Source organism: Anomalospiza imberbis, chromosome 23 (genome assembly GCF_031753505.1).
Source record: "Anomalospiza imberbis isolate Cuckoo-Finch-1a 21T00152 chromosome 23, ASM3175350v1, whole genome shotgun sequence".
NCBI lineage: Eukaryota > Metazoa > Chordata > Aves > Passeriformes > Viduidae > Anomalospiza > Anomalospiza imberbis.
Window position 1 is genome coordinate 3,489,133 of NC_089703.1, and position 20,947 is coordinate 3,510,079.

At 41.7% G+C, this 20,947-nt stretch overlaps 1 protein-coding gene across 2 annotated transcripts in view; it reads left to right on the forward strand.

Moving 5' to 3' along the window:
* Positions 1 to 20,947, forward strand: part of PRDM2 (PR/SET domain 2) — a 63,808-nt gene that overhangs the window by 6,477 nt on the left and 36,384 nt on the right. The window contains exons 2-6 of one of the 2 annotated variants that reach the window (XM_068171402.1): positions 663 to 736; positions 7,192 to 7,309; positions 7,570 to 7,673; positions 9,944 to 10,096; positions 19,507 to 19,633. In XM_068171402.1, coding sequence (XP_068027503.1) covers positions 728 to 736; positions 7,192 to 7,309; positions 7,570 to 7,673; positions 9,944 to 10,096; positions 19,507 to 19,633 — 511 coding nt within the window. In that variant the 5' untranslated portion in view covers positions 663 to 727. Of the gene's footprint in view, positions 1 to 662; positions 737 to 7,191; positions 7,310 to 7,569; positions 7,674 to 9,943; positions 10,097 to 19,506; positions 19,634 to 20,947 lie in introns of those variants that run through there. The other variant, XM_068171404.1, reaches the window with a different exon arrangement.

Genomic DNA, 20,947 nt, shown 5'->3' on the forward strand with positions numbered 1-20,947 from the left:
AAAAAGCTGTTTTGTATACATTAACAAAGAAAGGAAGTGAGTTGATCTTGACCCTTAGATATGGCATCATTCTGATTAGTTTTCCCTCAAGTTGTGAGTTTCCAAATTTGATGCCTACTTGAACTAGGAATTTTTGTCAGATACCTTTTGAAATCTCAGGCTTTTATTAAAAAGGAATGTAAAATGCATTAGTGTAATAAAATACCTCAACATAGTTCAATTTAAGGAATATTTTCCTGTTTCTCATATAGAAGAGTAGAGACTCAATACGTGCATTTTTTTAGTTTGAAAACCATGTAAGTCCTTCTGTAATGCTTTGATATAAAATTCTAAAGAGATCTGACTTCTAAAGTTCTTAAAAGTGTTCAATCTTGAGCAAACTAACTTACCTTAAAGAACAAATGAAACAATCTTACCTGAGCACATCTGTTACATCATCATTTAAAGTAGGAAAAAGATTAATGCTAGCTAATCTTGACATTATTCAGACACATTTGAGCAGTAATAACAAAACTGCAGCTTGGAGCAGATTTTTTTTCTAAAGCAAAATGCTCCTTTTTTACAGACAGTTTAGGAAGAGAAACCACGGCTCTGTATGTACTTTCAGTTCAATGTAAATGGGTACATAGGTACATATTACAATTGTCTGTTTTTCTTTTCAGGGTTCATGTAATCAAAGGAGTTTCTTTGTTGTGTGTATCTTTTCTGAACACATCAGGAATTCAAAATGAATCAGGTGAGTATAAATGAAAGACTTTGTCAAAATACGTAGAACAGTTAATTATTAATAAGAAAAGTAAATCATCCACCAAAAAATGTTCTTTAAAAACTTCGGTCTCATTAAATTTCATCATTATCCATGCTTGTGAGATGTCTGTTATTTCATGGATTCAAGGTTTTTGTGAATTCCCTTTAGCAGTGTGTAAGTTATTACTCCTGGCGCCTCTTCTAAGGACACTGCTGTAGAAAATTCTATTTCCTCCTGAACCTGTACGTAATAATTCAGTTCCTTAAAAAAGTGGCTTGAAAATTGAAGGCTTCCATTTTTTAAAATCCTTTTATAATCACATTCCTTTTTCTAATGTGCAGTAAACAATCTGCCACAAATTGATTAATTGGAAAATGCCACATTTTTCTGGAATCTCAAGTGTTTCTCCTGGAACCAAGTGGAAAGACTGGGAAAAGCACGTTTCCTTTGTGGAGCAGCACTCTGCTGTGTGGAGTCAGGAGTATCCTGACTGGAGGGTGTTGTTCTAATCAGCACCAATTGTGCAGCATTTTATTCTGCATTTGTTTATCCAAGTAGGAATTGTCCATCAGTTTGTCTGTCACACACAGTTGTGTTGCTTAGAGATACAGAAAAAGTACATGTTGCCTCAAATTTTTCTCACAAGTCCTCCTCTCTCTGGCTAATCTTACCAAGCCCCTTTGGCATGGGAATGTGATCATAGGATATCACAGTGCAGGAAAGCCATTTTTACTTTGCTGAAAACATCAGCCATGAACAGAAGCTTTATGAGTCAGAAACAACCACAGTACACAGTTGTATAAATGCTTTGTATACTTCAGTGCCTGTAGCTAATGTGTGCTTCTGTTATCCTTATTTGAACAGCAGCAGGCCTGAGTACAGTTAGCATTTGCTGAAGTTTGTTATCTGTGAGGTCATAGAGGTACATGCATAATTACAGGATGGAATGGGTTGTTGAGATATTTCCTGTTGCTTTTTTCCCTCTGATATAAAGTAAAATGTTATCAGTATATTTGTACATATTAAAAAGGTGAAAAGCAAAATATAATCTCTGTCAGAATGTTGAAATATGTATTATGAAAAAACATACTTGTATTATATCTATAGAGAAATATTAATTATATGTATAAAATAGAAATGGCATTTGTATTAACACGCTTTTAAGCATTAATAGTCTGTTCTGGGGAGCAAGGTTGACTGCTGCTTCAAAATTTCTATTGAGAATTGAAATTTTTTCACCTGTAAGGTTTGTTTTGGTGCACTCAGTGGCATGAAGCCAGCAGCCTATTGCTCTGTCTGCTTGAGAAATAATCCTGCCTTATTAGTCATTCCAATAAGCTTTGGATTCTGCTAAAACTCTGAAAACTGTGGATCCTAATCTGTAACTGTTACTATTGACTGCTTCCTTCCAATGTGTGTGTCCAGGTCCCCTTGTGTCCTCTCTGTTGTTGTGTTCCTGCACCCTGATTTGTTTCTAGAATTAAATCAGATTTCTGTGCTGTATCAAAAGTCTTCATCTTTCTTATGGGGACTGCTGATCTCATTTATGCTGTGCTGTGTGTCATCTTACAATTGAAGAGTGAGATTGCCCTTCCTCAGGGAGTTCTTACAACAGCTTAGGGTCCTCCTTGGCGTTTCTGGCTTTCACCTTTGGTTTCCAAAGCACATGGAGCCCATATGGCTTTAATTGTTGGCTGACCATTCAGAATAAGTGTGTATTTAGCATCAACCATGTGGTGTTTTTTCTTGCAGTGCCCTTGTCATTTCATTCACTGTTGACAAGTTGTAGTGCCAGGTCTGTATAAGAAATGTTTTTGCCTGATGCCAAACATCTTTCAAGTGGTTAATTCTCATATTTCTTTCATTCTGCTTGTCTCTGCTTTTGATGTGACTTTGATGACCATGAAACTAACTGGGCTGGTGTTGATTTGGTTTATTTAAAAGACTGTTAGTTTTGTGGTTTATCCCACAGAAGTCTTGAAATTGTGAAGGAAAACTTTTTCTTAAATTCTTTGATACGGCCTTCTTGTTGTAAGGAGAAGAAGGATTTAAAAAAACCCCATCTGTTGTTGGAGTTCATGTTTTAGGGTTTCTTGGAAGATTGCTGTCTCAGGATAGGCAGTCCTCTTTTGAAAGGAGATCTTCCTTTAATATGTAAGGAAGTTCGTCAGAATAGCTGAATAATTGATTTTAAAAACCCCAAACAAACATGGGGTTTGATTGGTATCATTATCTCAGACTGCATTAAGACAGAGTAGGAGGAATTTGGGTTCTACAGGGAAGACAGCATAGGCAGTTACTTAAAAACTGCTGAGGAATGCAGGAACAAAGGGCATCTGCACTTGTACTGAAACTTCCTCCCCTCATTCCTTCTGAATTTTTCAATGATTATTTCAAATATTTCCAACACATCTTGAATTTTCAAGCACACAGATTGTGACAAAGAGGGGTAGCCAGGTAAGGTGCCTGGACAAGGAGAGACCTGTCTGCTTTCCTGTGCTAGCTGGCACAACTACCCTTCCTCAAGTACCTCTTGTAACTTCTCTGCCATCTCCTGCCTCCTCCCCTCCCTCCCTCTTCAGTGACATCTTTTCCTTCATTTTCTCATTTATCCTAATCCTGTTTCCACCCTAACATGACAGTCACTGGCTGTCTGACATTCATTGCACTGTTCAGGATAGTTTCTTTCCTTTTCACTCTAATCTTTTATCACCTGTAAATATCTTGTTGCAGGTGCCTTTTCTACTCTGCCTAAATACTGTTTGTACCATTATAGACTAATCTGTGCTTTGTTCATGAGTAGAGTGGTATTGAAAGTGGTGTGAAAAAGTTGCTTAATGTGTTAAAAGGTACTGTCAGAGTGTCTGGACTCTGGATTTGATGCAAACAGGAAAAGATTGTTTCAGTTAAGGCACCACTTCAGCCCTCAAATGATCCTTTGGCATTGTCCTAAAGTCACTTCATACTGGTTGATTTAAATGCTAGAACGTAATTTTCTGATGAACTTCAGAGTAAGAAGCTTAAAAGTGAAATAAGCTTCAGGTGTTTTTGTATTCAAAATTGCAGCCTTGGAAGGAGTGGAAAATAACTGTGTTAAGGCTTCAGATAAAGGCAAAAGTTGGCTGTAGGACATGCACAAGAGCACTACCCTTATCAAGGGGTGAATTTTGTAAACAGAAAAATAAATTTAAGTGTGATTGTTAAGTCTTGGTAGAAAAGTGATTGAAATGCAGTATTTCTCTTTGGTAGACAGACATTGCTTGGGGACAAGTTGTGATCTGGAAGAAGTTTCAAGGAGCTACATCTAAATTGCAAATAAAAAGAGATTACACTGATTTGACTGAACTAAATTGTTTATTTTACTGTTTTGAATTTGATTGCTGGGTGTGAAGTGTATTGTTGTGTAAAGGCCATATCCAGTTTTTTAATCCTTGTGAAATCCATTAATGTGACAAGTGTTGGATGAGTCTGAGTGTTGTGTGCTCTGAATGTCCTGCTAATCTCTGATTATTATAATTCTGATTGTATACTACTCCATACAAATACACTTCTTAAATGGTAGAGCAGTTTGGGGATATTTACAGTTAAAAGTGTGACTATGAAGGAATATACCAGGAAAATCAAGGATGTATCACAGTGCTCTACACTTCTGTCTGAATCAGTTGAATCTTTTATGATAGGTTAAAATTTATTTGCAGGGTTGAGATTTGAGATTTTTAACTGCTCATCAAAACACCAAACCAAAACCAACACTCTCCAAAGAAACCAAACCCCCAAATGAAACCCAGCCAAAAAACCATCCTGCTTTTAGCTTGAAACTGGAAGTGGACCATTCTGAGAGCTGTCAGCCACCCTCTTCTATTTCTGTATATAACTTGTTAGAAACTACTGGGAAAAATAGGACTTGTTTCTCCCATGATGAAATCCTGGAGTAATGTACTGGGAAGATTTGTAGGTTTCTTTGATAGGCTGGGAAGAGCATGTTTCTTTTTCAGCTGAGACATGGCTTCTTGCATATCAGTTCAAGACAAACAGATGTCTGAAAATCAGGCTGCTTTCATCAGTATTTTTCCTTTTGGGTTGTTAGAAGAGCAAAATAAAGCTTTGCTCTGCTTTGAATAGACTTCAGCTATTCTAACTATTGAATAAGTATTTATCCCTGGTGTCTCCACTCTTGGATGGGAAGGGATTTCTGGCATTCTCTCCCTTCCATGGTTTCCAATTTGGGGGTCCTTCTCCCCTGCAAATAGCTCTCTGGGAGCTCTCTGTGCAGCTGTTAAGGTTTATGAAGGCAGCACTAGAATAACCTTGCTCTGACACCAGTTTTATAATTTTCCTCATTGTTGCAATTAAAACTGGCAGAAGACTTGTTCTTTTAACTTCACTCAGCAAATTTTCAAATGTAGCAAATATGATTGCCATAGCAGTACCCTGACAAAGACTGGGTGCTGAGGAGCAAGGGCTGAGAAGCTTTATTTGTTTTGCTTTAGAGAGGAAAAAAAAAAAAGAAATTTGATATATATATTTGATATTGCGTTTTAAAATATATTTCCAGTAACCTTTCAGTGTATTTCAAAAGTACTCACTAGAAAGTACTCTTGAATATTATTCAGTAGTTTATTACTCAGTATGTAAAAATTACTATTGTATCTCTGCTTTATGGTTATAGGTAAAAGCCAGAATAATTTCCAAAAAATTAAAGTTTATTTGGAAAAAATTCTCAGTTTAACCTCTTCCTAAAAATGGGTTCAGAGGTCAAGTATAACATCCTTAATATTAGAGTTGTTCCTGCCATTACCAGCAGTGTTTGTTCCTGACCAGAATGATTAGAGTTCCATATCAGAAGGCAGGGAGTTATTTTATGGCATGTGGTTCAATAAAGGCTTACATTTCACCATGCACAGTTAATTTGGAATGTGGACAGATTTTATAGGAACCTTTGCATTCCTGTAACTTTGAAATTCTGGTAATTTCTATCAGAAATAGTGTTTTGTTAATTCTAAGTGGGTAATAGGAAGCAGGTTATGTGAGTAGTAATAGTATGGATAATATTAATATTAGTAATAGTATGGATAATATCATAAGAATAATATCAAACCTTGGAGGCTCCATAAAATGGAACTAATCACTTACTGGACAGTAAATAATTTATTAGCTTTATATTGCCTATCAAACTTTAATATAGAAATATCTTAAAACTTCTTGTATTAATTATAAGCTGCTGGCTAAAGTTCTGAGCTGTTACTTGATGTAGGAAATACGAGTAACATTTATGATACTGAAATAATTACTATTAAAGCCCTTTTATTTGTTTTAAAAGCTGCTTTTAGCTTAATCTCTTTTGCATGTTGACATGCACATACTTCAGTCACCAGGAACTGTAGTGACAGGAGAAGGAGGAATGGCTTCATGCTGACAGAGAGTGGGTTTAGATTGGCTGTAGGAAGGGTTCGGGTGTGAGGGTGGTGAGCCACTGGCACAGGGTGCCCAGAGAGGCTGTGGAGCCCCCATCCCTGGAAGTGTCCCAGGCCAGGTTGGACACTGGGGCTTGGAGCAGCCTGGGATAGTGGAAGGTGTCCCTGTCTGTGGCAGGGGTGGCACTGGATGGCCTTTGGAGATGTCTTTGAGGGGCGTCCCCACTCCAGGGAGGAATCTCCACACACACTTTAAGAAGGTGACAGAAGACTGTTCAAAAGTGGGCCTTGGCTTTTCTGGGATGAAGTGTTGGACTGTCAACCAGGTGTCCCCAGGCAGCTGTGCCAGCTAAGCAGCTTTAGGCAGGTTATCAGTAGTATCCCTCTTCTGTTCCTTTATCAGGTGTTTTGGCAGCTCTGCCACATCTCCTCACCCTCGGGACGTTTAACTTTGGGATTGATGAGTCTGCCTGGTTTTAGCAGTATCCAACACCAAAAGCAGCATGACCCCATCCCCTCCATTCACCACCGATAGCTTTGCAAGTAGGGCATTGTCTTACCCTCTTCCAGGCAGAACATCCTGCTGTGGCAGAGTGGATGGTGTATCCCAAATGCAAGTTCTCCTGCCTGCATTGGAGTGATTAATTTACTGCAACACACTCATTTCAGTCGGCAGAGCAAGCGACTTTTCAGATTTTTTACTGTATGCACTTCTTGGAACTTTGAGATTGGTTTTCTCCTAAAGTTACTTTTTAGTCTTTCTCACAAGGGGCACTTTGTCACATAAGCCAAGATAAGAAACTTTTTTAGATTGGTTTTGGGGGAATGATTAGGTCGAGTATGCCTGGAAGTCATTCTTTGAAAAAGGGAAATAAATGATTGCTAATCTATGTGAAATTATCCTCAGTACGGTGAGTTTGGAAATTTTACTTTAATTGCAAGTCCAAAGGTTTTGAAGTTCATGTGAGTTGATCACCTGTTGTATTCTTGTTTTTGCCTATTAATGGTGGTTGGCTTTTTGACTTGTAGAACACAACTGACTCCCCTGTTGCTGTGGAGACCTTGGATGATGTTCCTGAGCACGTGCTTAGGGGCCTTCCTGAGGATGTGAGGCTCTTCCCATCTGCTGTTGACAAGACTCGGCTTGGTGAGTGCTACAGCTGTGAAAAGAGAATGAAGATTTTTACGGTAGCTCACATAAATTTGAGTTGCTGTGAAAGCCTGCTGCCCTCCTGTGCTGGCTAGAGATGATGTCTGGTGTATTTGAAATAATTCCTCTTGGGAAGAGTGGACAGCTCCCCAGTCCAAGACAGAGACATGTAATGATCTTAAGAATTTGAATTTTGAGTAGAAGATTTGCTTGGAATAACTTAGATTATTTTTAACTCTTGATACGTGTCTCCTCAGGTGTCTGGGCAACAAAGTCAATTTTGAAAGGCAAGAAGTTTGGACCATTTGTTGGTGACAAGAAAAAAAGATCTCAAGTTAAGAGCAATGTGTACATGTGGGAGGTAAGAAACAGCTTGTAAATGGAAGAATGTGCCTGTCACCAGGTCAATATTTTGTATTTAGCCTTTAATTTTCCAGATATTTTAGAAATAAACTTGATGTAAGGTAATTGCCATCTGTTACTGCCATTACTAACGGTTATTTATAGACACTTGGATGAACTATTTTGAATTGCAAAGCTTTAGAAACCATTGGCATTGTTTGAAATTGCTGTATTTCTTACATGCTGTGTGTGGATCACAGTTGCCCTTGAGAGTTTGCTGCTGATCTGTGCTTTGTTGGTTTGAACCCTGAGTGCAACTGAGTGCTGTCAACTGCTTATGGAATTAGGGAAATTAGGAGGATATGGAATCTCTTAAGGAAGCCACATCACTCCTCCTCATTTAGCTCTTTGAAGACCAGCTTTTGGAGTTTTTGTAAGAGTTCTCAAGTGTTGCAGTATTTCTTGTGCTGGGCTTGCCTTGAAGCAAGTGCTGTCTGGGCAGCTGAGCATCTCTGGAAGCTCCACTGCTAGTCAGGAGACCTTGGGTAATATGTAGATTTCAAAATATAAATGTCATTAACTGTAGCTGAATCCCATCTACAGTGTCTTTAAGGCAGTTCATAACCACTTCCAAAGATTTCTTCAGTCTTTCTGAAGACAAACACAGGACATGGTTTTAGCAAAGTGAATAGTCAGGGAGGGGAGGGGTGGGAGAACTGTGGCATGGAATGTTCTGGAACATGGATTTTTAGGCTAAAGACACTGATAATGGTCATCCATCCTTCTGTCCCCTTGCTTGCAAAAATGGAACTCCCTGCAGCACTAAAAACATGTACAGAGCTTAGAGTTAACCTCTATCAGAGGAATTGATCTAGCACATTCCCATAAATGCAAATTACACTTTAGAAAAGCAATACAGTTTTCAAGTATAATGTTTGTTGCATTGAGCTGATGCTATCACAAACTCCACTGCATAATGTATCTCCAGTTTTGATCTGTTACAGGAACTTTTGGTGAGATGGAATCAGTCAAGTAAATTATTGACCTTACAATCGTGTTTCTCAGTGCTGGGTGCTGAATGTTCATGCATAACATCTTGAAAGAGAAGCAGAGTTACCTGTCATCAGAAAATAGTGAAGATGTCAGTCCCCTTCATGCTTTACTGCAAATTGTCTGGAAATGTAAACCAGGAGTAGGTGTCAGCCTTTTCCCCAAGAACAGAAACCAAAGAATTTAACACAGCATCTTGGAACATGCAGAATTTTATTGTCATGGTCAGGTTCTTAAGGTGATCACAAGATTTCTGAAAGGTTAAAATGTTCTTTTATATCCTAAAAAGAGATTAAATATAAAGTATGCATTCCCATATCTTTTCAAACAAACCAAATGCTTTTAACTTCTATAGTTACTGTTTCCAATTCATCAGATGGTAAAAATAAAGCTCTGTGGCCTTCATATCTTAAAAAAAATCAATTTACTAAATGCAATATCTAGAGTATCATTTCAGGCTTGCCAAACCGAAAAGAAAGTGTAAAATGTTTTAAAGCCTTCAGAGAGGGCATTGCAGGCTATGAGTGGTTTTTTTTTCCAGTTTCTCTAAAAGATTGCAGAAGAGCAGCAACACTTTGCCAGTCCAGCCCTGGCTCTGCCATGCCCTTTGTGTTGTCTCTGGCCTTGGGTGGTAGTGAGTGCTTTGTGGAGGTGTGAAATGCATTGTTTTAGTGCTGCAGCATGGGAGGGTGGTAGAAATGCTGCAACCTTCTTCGAAAGATCTCCTTCAGAAGCCGCTCAGAGTTAGACCACCAGAGCCATTTCAAGTCCATGCACACACACACACACACACCACAGATAGCTCAGCAGAGGAAAGACAGGAAGGGTCTTTGTACGATGTATTCCAGTAAAGTTTTATTCCAAAGCATGCCAAAGGGATCAGAGACAAAGACAAAACCATGCGGTCTGCACAGGCTCAAGTATGGGGTCACTGACCAATGACCTGAGGACGCAGGGGCAGGCACAGGGCAGCAACCTGGAGGGGCAATGAGGGATGAGTAATTGGGGTGGGCAGGGTCAGTTGGCCAATGGGGGAAGCAATCTAATGTACACTGGCAGTGGTGCTGCAGAGCACCATGGGCTGAGTCCTCTCTACCAGCCTAGGTGAGGAAAACTCTGTGATTTATTCTTCCAAGGCTAGGCCCTGGGGATTTCCCTGAGGGGGAGGGATTCAGAGGATCCCACATTTTAGTGCCATGGTGTGAGCAGGTGTCCCTCTGTCTGCTGCCTCTCTCGCAGGTCTATTACCCCAACCTGGGCTGGATGTGTGTGGATGCCACCGACCCAGAGAAGGGCAACTGGCTGCGCTACATAAACTGGGCCCGCTCAGGGAAGGAGCAGAACCTCTTCCCTCTGGAAATCAACAGGACCATTTACTACAAGAGTTTAAAGGTATCACTGTCTGAACAGCTGCTACTTTGTTGTCTTTTATTATTAATACTTTTTATTCTGCTTTATTAAAAGATTTTTTTTTACTATTTATATGAAACAGAGTTTGAAACGTTTTATGAAACACATTTAAAACACTGCAAATGCTACTATGAAACATATTTAAAACACTGCAAATGCTACACATCATTGGTATAAACTCTTATCTGCCAATACAGTTGACATTAGATTTACTGGTAGATTTAACTACTGGATGTTTCAACTCTTAAGTCTATCTTGCTAGGTAATTTTCTGTAGCACCAAATTTGATACAAGCTAGAATGAAAAACAACAGAGTATAGGAAATAAATGTTTTTCTGTTTTTGTAGATACCAAGACTCCTTCTGCTGAGGATGTTTTTGCAGTAATCAGTTATTTTTATGGTCTCTGCATCGTTTGACAAAGTTTGGCTGTCAAGACACTTCTATGGGTAGCTCCATGCAACTATTTCTCATGGTTTTATACCATGTTGTTTTGTTCAGGGAGTGAGGGGAAGGCAGGGAAAAGAGTGTAATTCCTGGAGCATTTTATCTCCCAAATCAAGGAAAAAAATGATTTAACTATAATGGTGGAGTATTTTAGGTTAAGAATATTGTAGCTCTAAAGTATTTCTTGAATCCCTGATCAAGACCTCCTAGCAGTGACTATGTGTAGCTTAACTTAGTTTTTATTTAAAGCAGTTTTGGTTGTTTGGGGTATATGCAGTTTTAGTCTTGCACTATTGCTTTTCCTTTCATTTTCTTGTGAGGACAATATCTGTAAATAACTGGTATTTGCTTTAGCAAAGAGTGAGTTGATCCCGTGCAGTTTTGAAGTTTATGGGGCAGCACAGCAGTAGGTGAATTTTTTAGGTCACTCAAGCTAAATTGAAGAAATCTTCTAAACATTTTCTGAATTTTGTAATGGCATTCCTATAGAGGTTCACTATTGCCAGCCAGGCTACTGACTTCTCTGAAGTGTCTATTCACAGAGGCAGGCTCCCAGTACGACTCTGCAGCCAGCCTTGATTTCTCTAGACACTTTATCTAGGATTTCTTCTGCCTTTGCCCACAGTCCCACTAGCTCATAAATATAGGTGTGCTTTTGGAGTCACTCTGACATTTTAAATTTCTCCTTGAATCTTTTCTGCAAAAGTTTCAGTCCTGACAGAGAAGCATTCACCTTATTTAAAATATGTTTATTTGATGGATGATACTGCACTTCAGAAAATAACTGTACTGCTAAAAGAGACTGAGCACTGCTGACAGAATAACAAATACCTTGTCTCAGCACTGGAATATCCTTTTGTTCCTTTGACTCTTGTCTCTTGCAACTTGATGAATTTTATCCCAGTCACACCTTATTGCTAACTGAGACAACAGAAGGCATGTAATAAAGAACATCTTAAATGTCCTTATCTTTTGCATATAATGTTAGGATCTCTACACTGCCATTTCAAACCTGCTGTAAATTTACCAGCCCAGGTATGAACAGATGGTTCTTTCCTGATCTTTATCATAATTCATTAATTTAGGGGAGTTCCACTTGCTGACAAATAAACAGCACAGGTTTTATTTGCCCTCAAAGGAGAATCCAGGTGGCTTGTGTGTAATTTTGTTCTGCTTTACCTGGAAGCATTGAAAGTAAAGTCATGGGGTCTTATTCTTCCTGAGATTTCCTTTAGCTTTTTGTAGGTTTTTAATTTGTAAGTTAAACAGGCTGATTTCCAAGCCTCGTTGCTGAAATAGCAAAGTCCGAATTTGCTTGGTGCAGAACCTCCTCAGAGCTGTAGAGCTTTAACTTCCCAGTTCCCTGCTCTCAAAGAATAGTTACGGAATAGAATAGAACTTGTGGGTGAGCACAAGCAAATGTTTTTCTCTTCCATCTTCTCTTCATCTTTACTGAAGGGCTGAGGGTATTTGTAAGCTGCTTTGCACCTGCTTTCCCCAGGATGCCTGTGTGAGAGCTGTGATATTGCAAGGGAACAGCTTAAACTCATGATGCAGTTTCAGCTCTTCCTGCCTCTGCTCATGGCAGGAGCTTGCTCTGTAGTGTTATTCTGCACACAGGACAAAACTTGAATTCTAGAAAAAGTAAAATACAGTGAAAACTCAGTTTCAAAAAGTCTTCTGAAGAAGCTTGGCTGTGAAACTGTCCCTGATTAAAATGAAATTAATTTGCTTGTGGAAGACTGTTTTGCCAAACAGGTTTACAATACCTCAAGATCCTCCCTGTTACATAGGAGAGAGCAACATAATGTAGGGTGATAGAGTGTGAAAGATTCACTCAAGTAAGGGTCAGACTGTTCACTTGGGATATGTTTGGTGAGATGAGGCCACATCCAGGTGTAGAAGCACAATATCACAGTAAAATGTGGTGTCTGTGGTGAAAAATAGATACTCTGATGAGGTCAGGCAGGTAAATGCCTATCTCAGTCTGTGCAAGACACATTAGAGTGCTTGAACATGCACAATTAATAAAATTTTAGACAATCTGTTAGAACCTCTAAGGTTACTTAGGTTAATAACTTGTTAGGATATTACTCTTTAAAATAGCAAATTTTGAACTTACTGTAAGCCTTTTGAACAGAAAATACTCAGATTAAGGACAGTTAAATGCTGCATTTAAAACAAAAAACACAAAAAAGTGTGTGGGAATTATTAACCTAATGAGCCTTCCCAAAATTCATATCTTTTTTATCCAGGCTGTCCCAGTCTGACACTGCTGCACCAAGGATCTGTAGGGGATAGTTTGGAGGAGGTTAGGTTTTGGAGTTGTTACTAGAGGGTGTCATGAGAAGAGTGGAGGTACAAGTGGCACTTGCTCAGTGTAGTCCAGCTCTCATATTGCTGCTGAGGAAGCAGCTTTAATTGTCTGGTTTTGAAACTGCTGCTGCATCTCATTTTAGAAGTACAAGGTTAGAGGGCTTAATTTAGATTCTAGAGCAGTCACAGTAAAACTAAATTCATCAAGCTGAACGTTCGCTCCAGCCATGCAGCCAACAAATTACGTGTTCATTACCACCCTGTGTTTGCATTGCCTGAAACCTCATCCAGATCTTTGCTCTGGCTTTGTATATTTTTTAGATGATAAGGGGTTTTTTGCATCAGACAACTCTGCTGCATTCCTTGCTGCTCACCAGCTCCAAGGCCATGCAAATAACTTTGCCACTATTTATCCTATCAGGCCTCTGGAACTCAAGGAAGCCAAGCCATAGGTTTTGCTTATGTTATAACTTTCTCTTCCCTTAGTTGTTGGGATCTTGCACCTCTTGTTCTTCCAGTGTCTGGGAGTATGATGATAATTATCACCTTTATCATGTGCTATGAGACCCACTAAAAAATGGGCTGTAGAAGAAAGAAATCCTAATTTTCTTCTTGATAGAAAATTCCCCTTTGGCTTCAGACTGGAAATAATAGTCTGAGCAACCCTTTGCTCTGATGTAAGGACTGAAAATAGGATCTGGTCTCCACCAGCCCCGTGTTCATTAAGCCCTGAAAGAGGGGAATTGAAGTTAAGGCATTTAAATTTTTCTTGGTTTTGGGTAAAATGCTTCAGGAAATGGAGAAACAATGAGGAAGATTTAAAAAGTAAGTTAAAATCTTCAGTCTTCCAACTTGGGCACTTACTAGTTTGAGTCTGATATTTTAAGGAGCGTGTGAAATGAACTGATCAATAGTTTCTTTTGTTGGCAGTGCTGGGAGTATGAGTAGCATTTGCAGTGATGCCCATTTGACTAATTTAGTCTGTGATTTTTTAAAAATTTGATTAAGAAGAGTAGAAATAATCAGTTTGGAATGGTAAACAAACCTTTGATTTTTATGGTGAAGTGGATTTACTGAACATGTTGTAATTATCTGTATTCCTATTAACCCACTGTGACAGTCTTTTCCTGGATTTTTAGAATTTCTTCCAGACTCCAGCTGTAGTGGCTGCCTGACCAGTAACTTTTATTATAATTAATTAATGTTATTTAATTCTTTGTATAAGGTAGCTATGTTTGTCCCAACATGACTGCTCTCTGGAAAGAATTAACAGTGAATATCCAGAGAAGCAAGCACTGGGATTTAAATCAGTGTCACTATTTGAGGCAAACCACAGTTTGGGACATTACAGCTGGAAGGTTCATGCCAAAAATAATAATAATAACAACAACAACTGTGTATGAATTATTGATACAAGCCCTATATTAATAATTAACTTTTTTTCTGATTTTGACTTTTTTGGTGATTTTTTTCTAGTATTTTTTATTTTTTGCCATTTTTAGGGGTTATCTTTTATTTTGGTCTTTTTCTGGTCTTTGCTTGGTCTTTTCTTGTCACTTCTGTGGGGCTTTTCTGTGTTTTCTTGAGAATTTTTGGGGAGTGATTTTTTAAATGATGTTTTGTGTTCTGCAGGTTGTGTTACAGTCTGTGAGGAGGTTTTGGGGTTGGTTTTGGGGGAGTTTTGGGGTGTTTTTGGGTGTTTTGGTGCTTTTCTGTGTTTGTGTGTGTGTGTGTTACAGTCCATGAGGTGTTGGGGTTGTTTTGGGGTGTTTTTGGGGGTGTTTTTGGGGGTTGTTTGGGGTGTTTCAGTGCTGTTCTGTGTGTATGTTACAGTCTGTTAGGAGGTTTTTGGGTGTTTTGGAGCTGTTCTCTGTGTGTGTGTGTGTGTGTGTGTTACAGACCATGAGGAGGTTTTGGGGTGTTTTTGTGGTGGTTTTTGGCTGTTTTAGTGGTGGTTATTGGGTTGTTTTTGGGTGGTTTTTGGGTTGTTTAGGGTTGTTTAGGGTTGTTTAGGGTTGTTTTTCGGGTTGTTTTTTGGGTTGTTTTTGGGTTGTTTTCTGGGTTGTTTTCTGGGTTGTTTCAGGGGTGTTTTGGGGTGATTTTGGGGGTGTTTTTGGGTGTTTCAGTGCTGTTCTGTGTGTATGTTACAGTCTGTGAGGAGGTTTTTGGGGTGTTTCTGGGTGTTTTGGAGCTGTTCTCTGTGTGTGTGTGTGTGTGTTACAGACCATGAGGAGGTTTTGGGGTGTTTTTGTGGTGGATTTTGGGTGTTTTTGGGTGGTTTTTGGGTGGTTTTTGGGTTGCTTTGGGTTGTTTTTTGGGTTGTTTTTTGGGTTGTTTTGGGTTGTTTTTGGGTTGTTTTCTGGGTTGTTTTGGGGTGTTTTTGGGGGTGGTTTTGGGTGTTTCAGTGCTGTTCTGTGTGTATGTTACAGTCTGTGAGGAGGTTTTTAGGGTGTTTTTGGGTGTTTTGGAGCTGTTCTCTCTGTGTGTGTGTGTGTGTGTGTGTGTTACAGACCATGAGGAGGTTTTGTGGTGGTTTTAGTGGTGGTTTTTGGGTTGTTTTGGGTTGTTTTGGGGTTGTTTTTCGGGTTGTTTTCTGGGTTGTTTCGGGGGTGTTTTGGGGTGTTTTTGGGGATGTTTTTGGGTGTTTCAGTGCTGTTCTGTGTGTATGTTACAGTCTGTGAGGAGGTTTTTGGGGTGTTTCTGGGTGTTTTGGAGCTGTTCTCTGTGTGTAAGTGTGTGTGTGTGTGTTACAGACCATGAGGAGGTTTTGGGGTGGTTTTTGGGTGGTTTTTGGGTTGTTTTTGGGTTGTTTTTGGGTTGTTTTCTGGGTTGTTTCGGGGGTGTTTTGGGGTGTTTTTGGGGGTGGTTTTGGGTGTTTCAGTGCTGTTCTGTGTGTATGTTACAGTCTGTGAGGAGGTTTTTGGGGTGTTTCTGGGTGTTTTGGAGCTGTTCTCTGTGTGTAAGTGTGTGTGTGTGTGTTACAGACCATGAGGAGGTTTTGGGGTGGTTTTTGGGTGGTTTTTGGGTTGTTTTTGGGTGGTTTTTGGGTTATTTTTGGGTGGTTTTTGGGTTGTTTTGGGTTGTTTTTCGGGTTGTTTTTTGGGTTGTTTTTGGGTTGTTTTCTGGGTTGTTTTCTGGGTTGTTTCGGGGGTGTTTTGGGGTGTTTTTGGGGGTGGTTTTGGGTGTTTCAGTGCTGTTCTGTGTGTATGTTACAGTCTGTGAGGAGGTTTTTGGGGTGTTTTTGGGTGTTTTGGTGCTGTTCTCTGTGTGTGTGTGTGTGTGTGTGTTACAGACCATGAGGAGGTTTTGGGGTGTTTTTGTGGTGGTTTTTGGGTGTTTTTGGGTGGTTTTTGGGTTGTTTTTGGGTTGTTTTTGGGTTGTTTTCTGGGTTGTTTCGGGGGTGTTTTGGGGTGTTTTTGGGGGTGGTTTTGGGTGTTTCAGTGCTGTTCTGTGTGTATGTTACAGACTGTGAGGAGGTTTTTGGGGTGTTTTTGGGTGTTTTGGAGCTGTTTTCTGTGTGTAAGTGTGTGTGTGTGTGTTACAGACCATGAGGAGGTTTTGGGGTGGTTTTTGGGTGGTTTTTGGGTTGTTTTGGGTTGTTTTGGGTTGTTTTGGGGTTGTTTTCTGGGTTGTTTCGGGGGTGTTTTGGGGTGTTTTTGGGGGTGTTTTTGGGTGTTTCATTGCTGTTCTGTGTGTATGTTACAGTCTGTGAGGAGGTTTTTGGGGTGTTTCTGGGTGTTTTGGAGCTGTTCTCTGTGTGTAAGTGTGTGTGTGTGTGTTACAGACCATGAGGAGGTTTTGGGGTGGTTTTTGGGTTGTTTTTGGGTTGTTTTTCGGGTTGTATTTTGGGTTGGTTTTGGGTTGTTTTCTGGGTTGTTTTCTGGGTTGTTTCAGGGGTGTTTTGGGGTGATTTTGGGGGTGTTTTTGGGTGTTTCAGTGCTGTTCTGTGTGTATGTTCCAGTCTGTGAGGAGGTTTTTGGGGTGTTTCTGGGTGTTTTGGAGCTGTTCTCTGTGTGTGTATGTGTGTGTGTTACAGACCATGAGGAGGTTTTGGGGTGTTTTTGTGGTGGATTTTGGGTGTTTTTGGGTGGTTTTTGGGTTGTTTTTGGGTGGTTTTTGGGTTGTTTTGGGTTGTTTTTCGGGTTGTTTTTTGGGTTGTTTTTGGGTTGTTTTCTGGGTTGTTTCAGGGGTGTTTTGGGGTGTTTTTGGGGGTGGTTTTGGGTGTTTCAGTGCTGTTCTGTGTGTATGTTACAGTCTGTGAGGAGGTTTTTGGGGTGTTTTTGGGTGTTTTGGAGCTGTTCTCTGTGTGTGTGTGTGTGTGTTACAGACCATGAGGAGGTTTTGGGGTGTTTTTGTGGTGGTTTTTGGGTTGTTTTTGGGTTGTTTTTGGGTTGTTTCGGGGGTGTTTTGGGGTGATTTTGGTGGTGGTTTTGGGTGTTTCAGTGCTGTTCTATGTGTAAGTTACAGTCTGTGAGGAGGTGTTTGGGGTGTTTTGGGGTTGTTTCTGGGGTTGTGTTGGAGTTGTTTTGGGGGTGTTTTGTGTTGTTTTTGGGGTTGTTTTGTGTCGGTTGTGGGGTTGTTTTGTGTCGTTTTTGGGGTTGTTTTTGATTGTATTTGGGTTGTTTTGTGTCGTTTTTGGGGTTGTTTTGTGTCGTTTTTGGGGTTGTTTTGTGTCGGTTGTGGGGTTGTTTTGTGTCGTTTTTGGGGTTGTTTTGTGTCGTTTTGGGGGTTGTTTTGTGTCGGTTGTGGGGTTGTTTTGTGTCGGTTGTGGGGTTGTTTTGTTTCGGTTGTGGGGTTGTTTTGTGTCGGTTTTGGGGTTGTTTTGTGTCGATTTTGGGGTTGTTTTGTGTTGTTTTTGGGGTTGTTTTTGATTGTATTTGGGTTGTTTTGTGTCGTTTTTGGGGTTGTTTTGTGTCGTTTTTGGGGTTGTTTTGTGTCGTTTTTGGGGTTGTTTTGTGTCGTTTTTGGGGTTGTTTTGTGTTGTTGTGGGGTTGTTTTGTGTCGTTTTTGGGGTTGTTTTGTGTCGGTTGTGGGGTTGTTTTGTGTCGTTTTTGGGGTTGTTTTTGATTGTATTTGGGTTGTTTTGTGTCGTTTTTGGGGTTGTTTTGTGTCGTTTTTGGGGTTGTTTTGTGTCGTTTTTGGGGTTGTTTTGTGTCGTTTTTGGGGTTGTTTTGTGTCGGTTTTGGGGTTGTTTTGTGTCGGTTTTGGGGTTGTTTTTGATTGTATTTGGGTTGTTTTGTGTCGTTTTTGGGGTTGTTTTGTGTAGGTTGTGGGGTTGTTTTGTGTTGTTTTTGGGGTTGTTTTGTGTTGTTGTGGGGTTGTTTTGTGTCGTTTTTGGGGCTGTTTTGTGTCCTTTTGGGGGTTGTTTTGTGTCGTTTTTGGGGTTGTTTTGTGTCGGTTTGTGGGGTTGTTTTGTGTCGGTTGTGGGGTTGTTTTTGATTGTATTTGGGTTGTTTTGTGTCGTTTTTGGGGTTGTTTTGTGTCGGTTGTGGGGTTGTTTTGTGTCGGTTGTGGGGTTGTTTTGTGTCGTTTTTGTGTTGTTTGTGGGGTGTTTTGTGGTTGTTTTTGATTGTATTTGGGTTGTTTTGTGTCGGTTTTTGGGGTTGTTTTGTGTCGGTTGTGGGGTTGTTTTGTGTCGGTTGTGGGGTTGTTTTGTGTCGTTTTTGGGGTTGTTTTGTGTGGTTGTGGGGTTGTTTTGTGTCGTTTTTGTGTTGTTTGTGGGGTGTTTTGTGGTTGTTTTTGATTGTATTTGGGTTGTTTTGTGTCGGTTTTTGGGGTTGTTTTGTTTCGGTTGTGGGGTTGTTTTGTGTCGGTTGTGGGGTTGTTTTGTGTCGTTTTTGGGGTTGTTTTGTGTGGTTGTGGGGTTGTTTTGTGTCGTTTTTGTGTTGTTTGTGGGGTGTTTTGTGGTTGTTTTTGATTGTATTTGGGTTGTTTTGTGTCGGTTTTTGGGGTTGTTTTGTGTCGGTTGTGGGGTTGTTTTGTGTCGGTTGTGGGGTTGTTTTGTGTCGTTTTTGGGGTTGTTTTGTGTGGTTGTGGGGTTGTTTTGTGTCGTTTTTGTGTTGTTTGTGGGGTGTTTTGTGGTTGTTTTTGATTGTATTTGGGTTGTTTTGTGTCGGTTTGTGGGGTTGTTTTGTGTCGGTTGTGGGGTTGTTTTGTGTCGGTTGTGGGGTTGTTTTGTGTCATTTTTGGGGTTGTTTTGTGTCGGTTGTGGGGTTGTTTTGTGTCGTTTTTGGGGTTGTTTTGTGTTGTTGTGGGGTTGTTTTGTGTCGTTTTTGGGGCTGTTTTGTGTCCTTTTGGGGGTTGTTTTGTGTCGGTTTTTGGGGTTGTTTTGTGTCGGTTGTGGGGTTGTTTTGTGTCGGTTGTGGGGTTGTTTTGTGTCGGTTGTGGGGTTGTTTTGTGTCGTTGTTGTGTTGTTTGTGGGGTGTTTTGGGGTCTTTCGGCGCCGCTCCGTGCGTGCTCGGGGGCGGGGCGGGGCGCTCGGCGCTGTGCCCTCCGCCCGCCAGGGGGCGCGCGGGGCGGCGCCCTCGAGGCTCGGCGGGAGCAGCGCCGTGGGCGCCGCCGCGGCCGCTCCCCGCCCCGCCAACAACGCGCGCGCTGATTGGCCGCGCGCCCTGTGTTGTGTCCCGGCAGCCAATCGCGGCGGGAGAGGAGCTGTTGGTGTGGTACAATGGCGAGGACGACCCGGCGATAGCGGCCGCGATCGAGGAGGAGCGAGCGAGCGCCCGCAGCCGCCGGCACTCCCCGAAGGCCCGCAGAGGTACGGACCGCACCGGCCCCGCCGCCGCCGGCGCGCGGGGCAGCCCGGCCTGCGGCCGCCGTGACCTTCCGCAGCCCGAGAGAGGAGGGAGGGGAGGCCCTGGCCCGGCCCGGCCGGGCCGGCGGCGCCGCGGGCGGAACGTGGAAGTTGTGGCTGGAAAAGTTGGGAGAGGCGGCGGGAGCGGCGCGGGCCGGGGGAATGTCCCGCTCCGCCGGCGGAACACGCGGGGCCGCGGCAGCCGCAGCGATCCCGCGTGGGGCGGGGGCCGAGCCCCGAGCCCGCCGCAGCCCCGATCCCTCCTTGGGAACGGCAGCGGAGTCCGGGGCGGTCGCGATCCCTCCTTGGGAGAGCGCGTTGAGCTCGGGGCCGCCCCGATCCCTCCGTGGGAAGCGGGAGCTGAGCTCGGGGCCCTCGCGATCCCTCCCTGGGAGGAGGAGGCTGAGCCCACGGCCGTCGCAATCGCTCCTTGGGAAGCGGGAGCGGAGCCCGGGCCGCCGCGATCCCGCTGTGGAGAACGGGGAGCCGAGCCCGGGGCCGGATCCTTTGGGAAGGGGAGGCTGAGCCCGGGCCTGGGGGTACGTCAGTGGAGCCAAATGAAGAATTCCGGTCCTGTTCTTTCCCTGCGGATTTTAATTTCTTGTTGTTTCTAGGCCGATTTTGCTGGTTATGGAATTTCGCAGGCGGTGGGAATGGCTGCTCCTGGCTGACTTCGGCCGAGGAGGGAGGGTGGGACAGTTTCGGGTGGTATAAATGCGAATATGTATGTCAGACCAGACAGCCATTATTTTTTCCATTACTAATTCAGCGGCAGGGTTTTTTAGAGTGCGTGTGCCTCCACGCGTGGCCTTATATAACTGACATTTTGACTAACGTTTTAGGCCAAAATCACAACAAAGCCTTTAGTTACAGGGACTAGCTATAAAAAGGGAAATATTCACAGTTGCAGCACAGATGTATCAATTCCTCTGGCATGGGAGTATGTACGTTTTGGTATTCTCTGGAGGCTACAAATGAACCGAAGAAAGATAATATTTTAAGAAGCATCATTATAATTTTTTAAACTTAAAATGTAGGGCCTGATCTTACAGGTAGTGCAGTTGACTGGAACTCAGTCTGGAAACATATTGAAAACAGTTATTGTGTGAGTTTTTTATTTGAGATTCAGGAGGGGGGACTGTAGTGCAACACAGTTATTTTGAATAGTATTTCATAGGTTAAGCAAATACAGACTGAAATTCAAGCACTGAGTTTTATTTTATGATGAATAAGCATATTTAGCACATATGTAAGCAGCACTTGGTAAATTACAGGCTG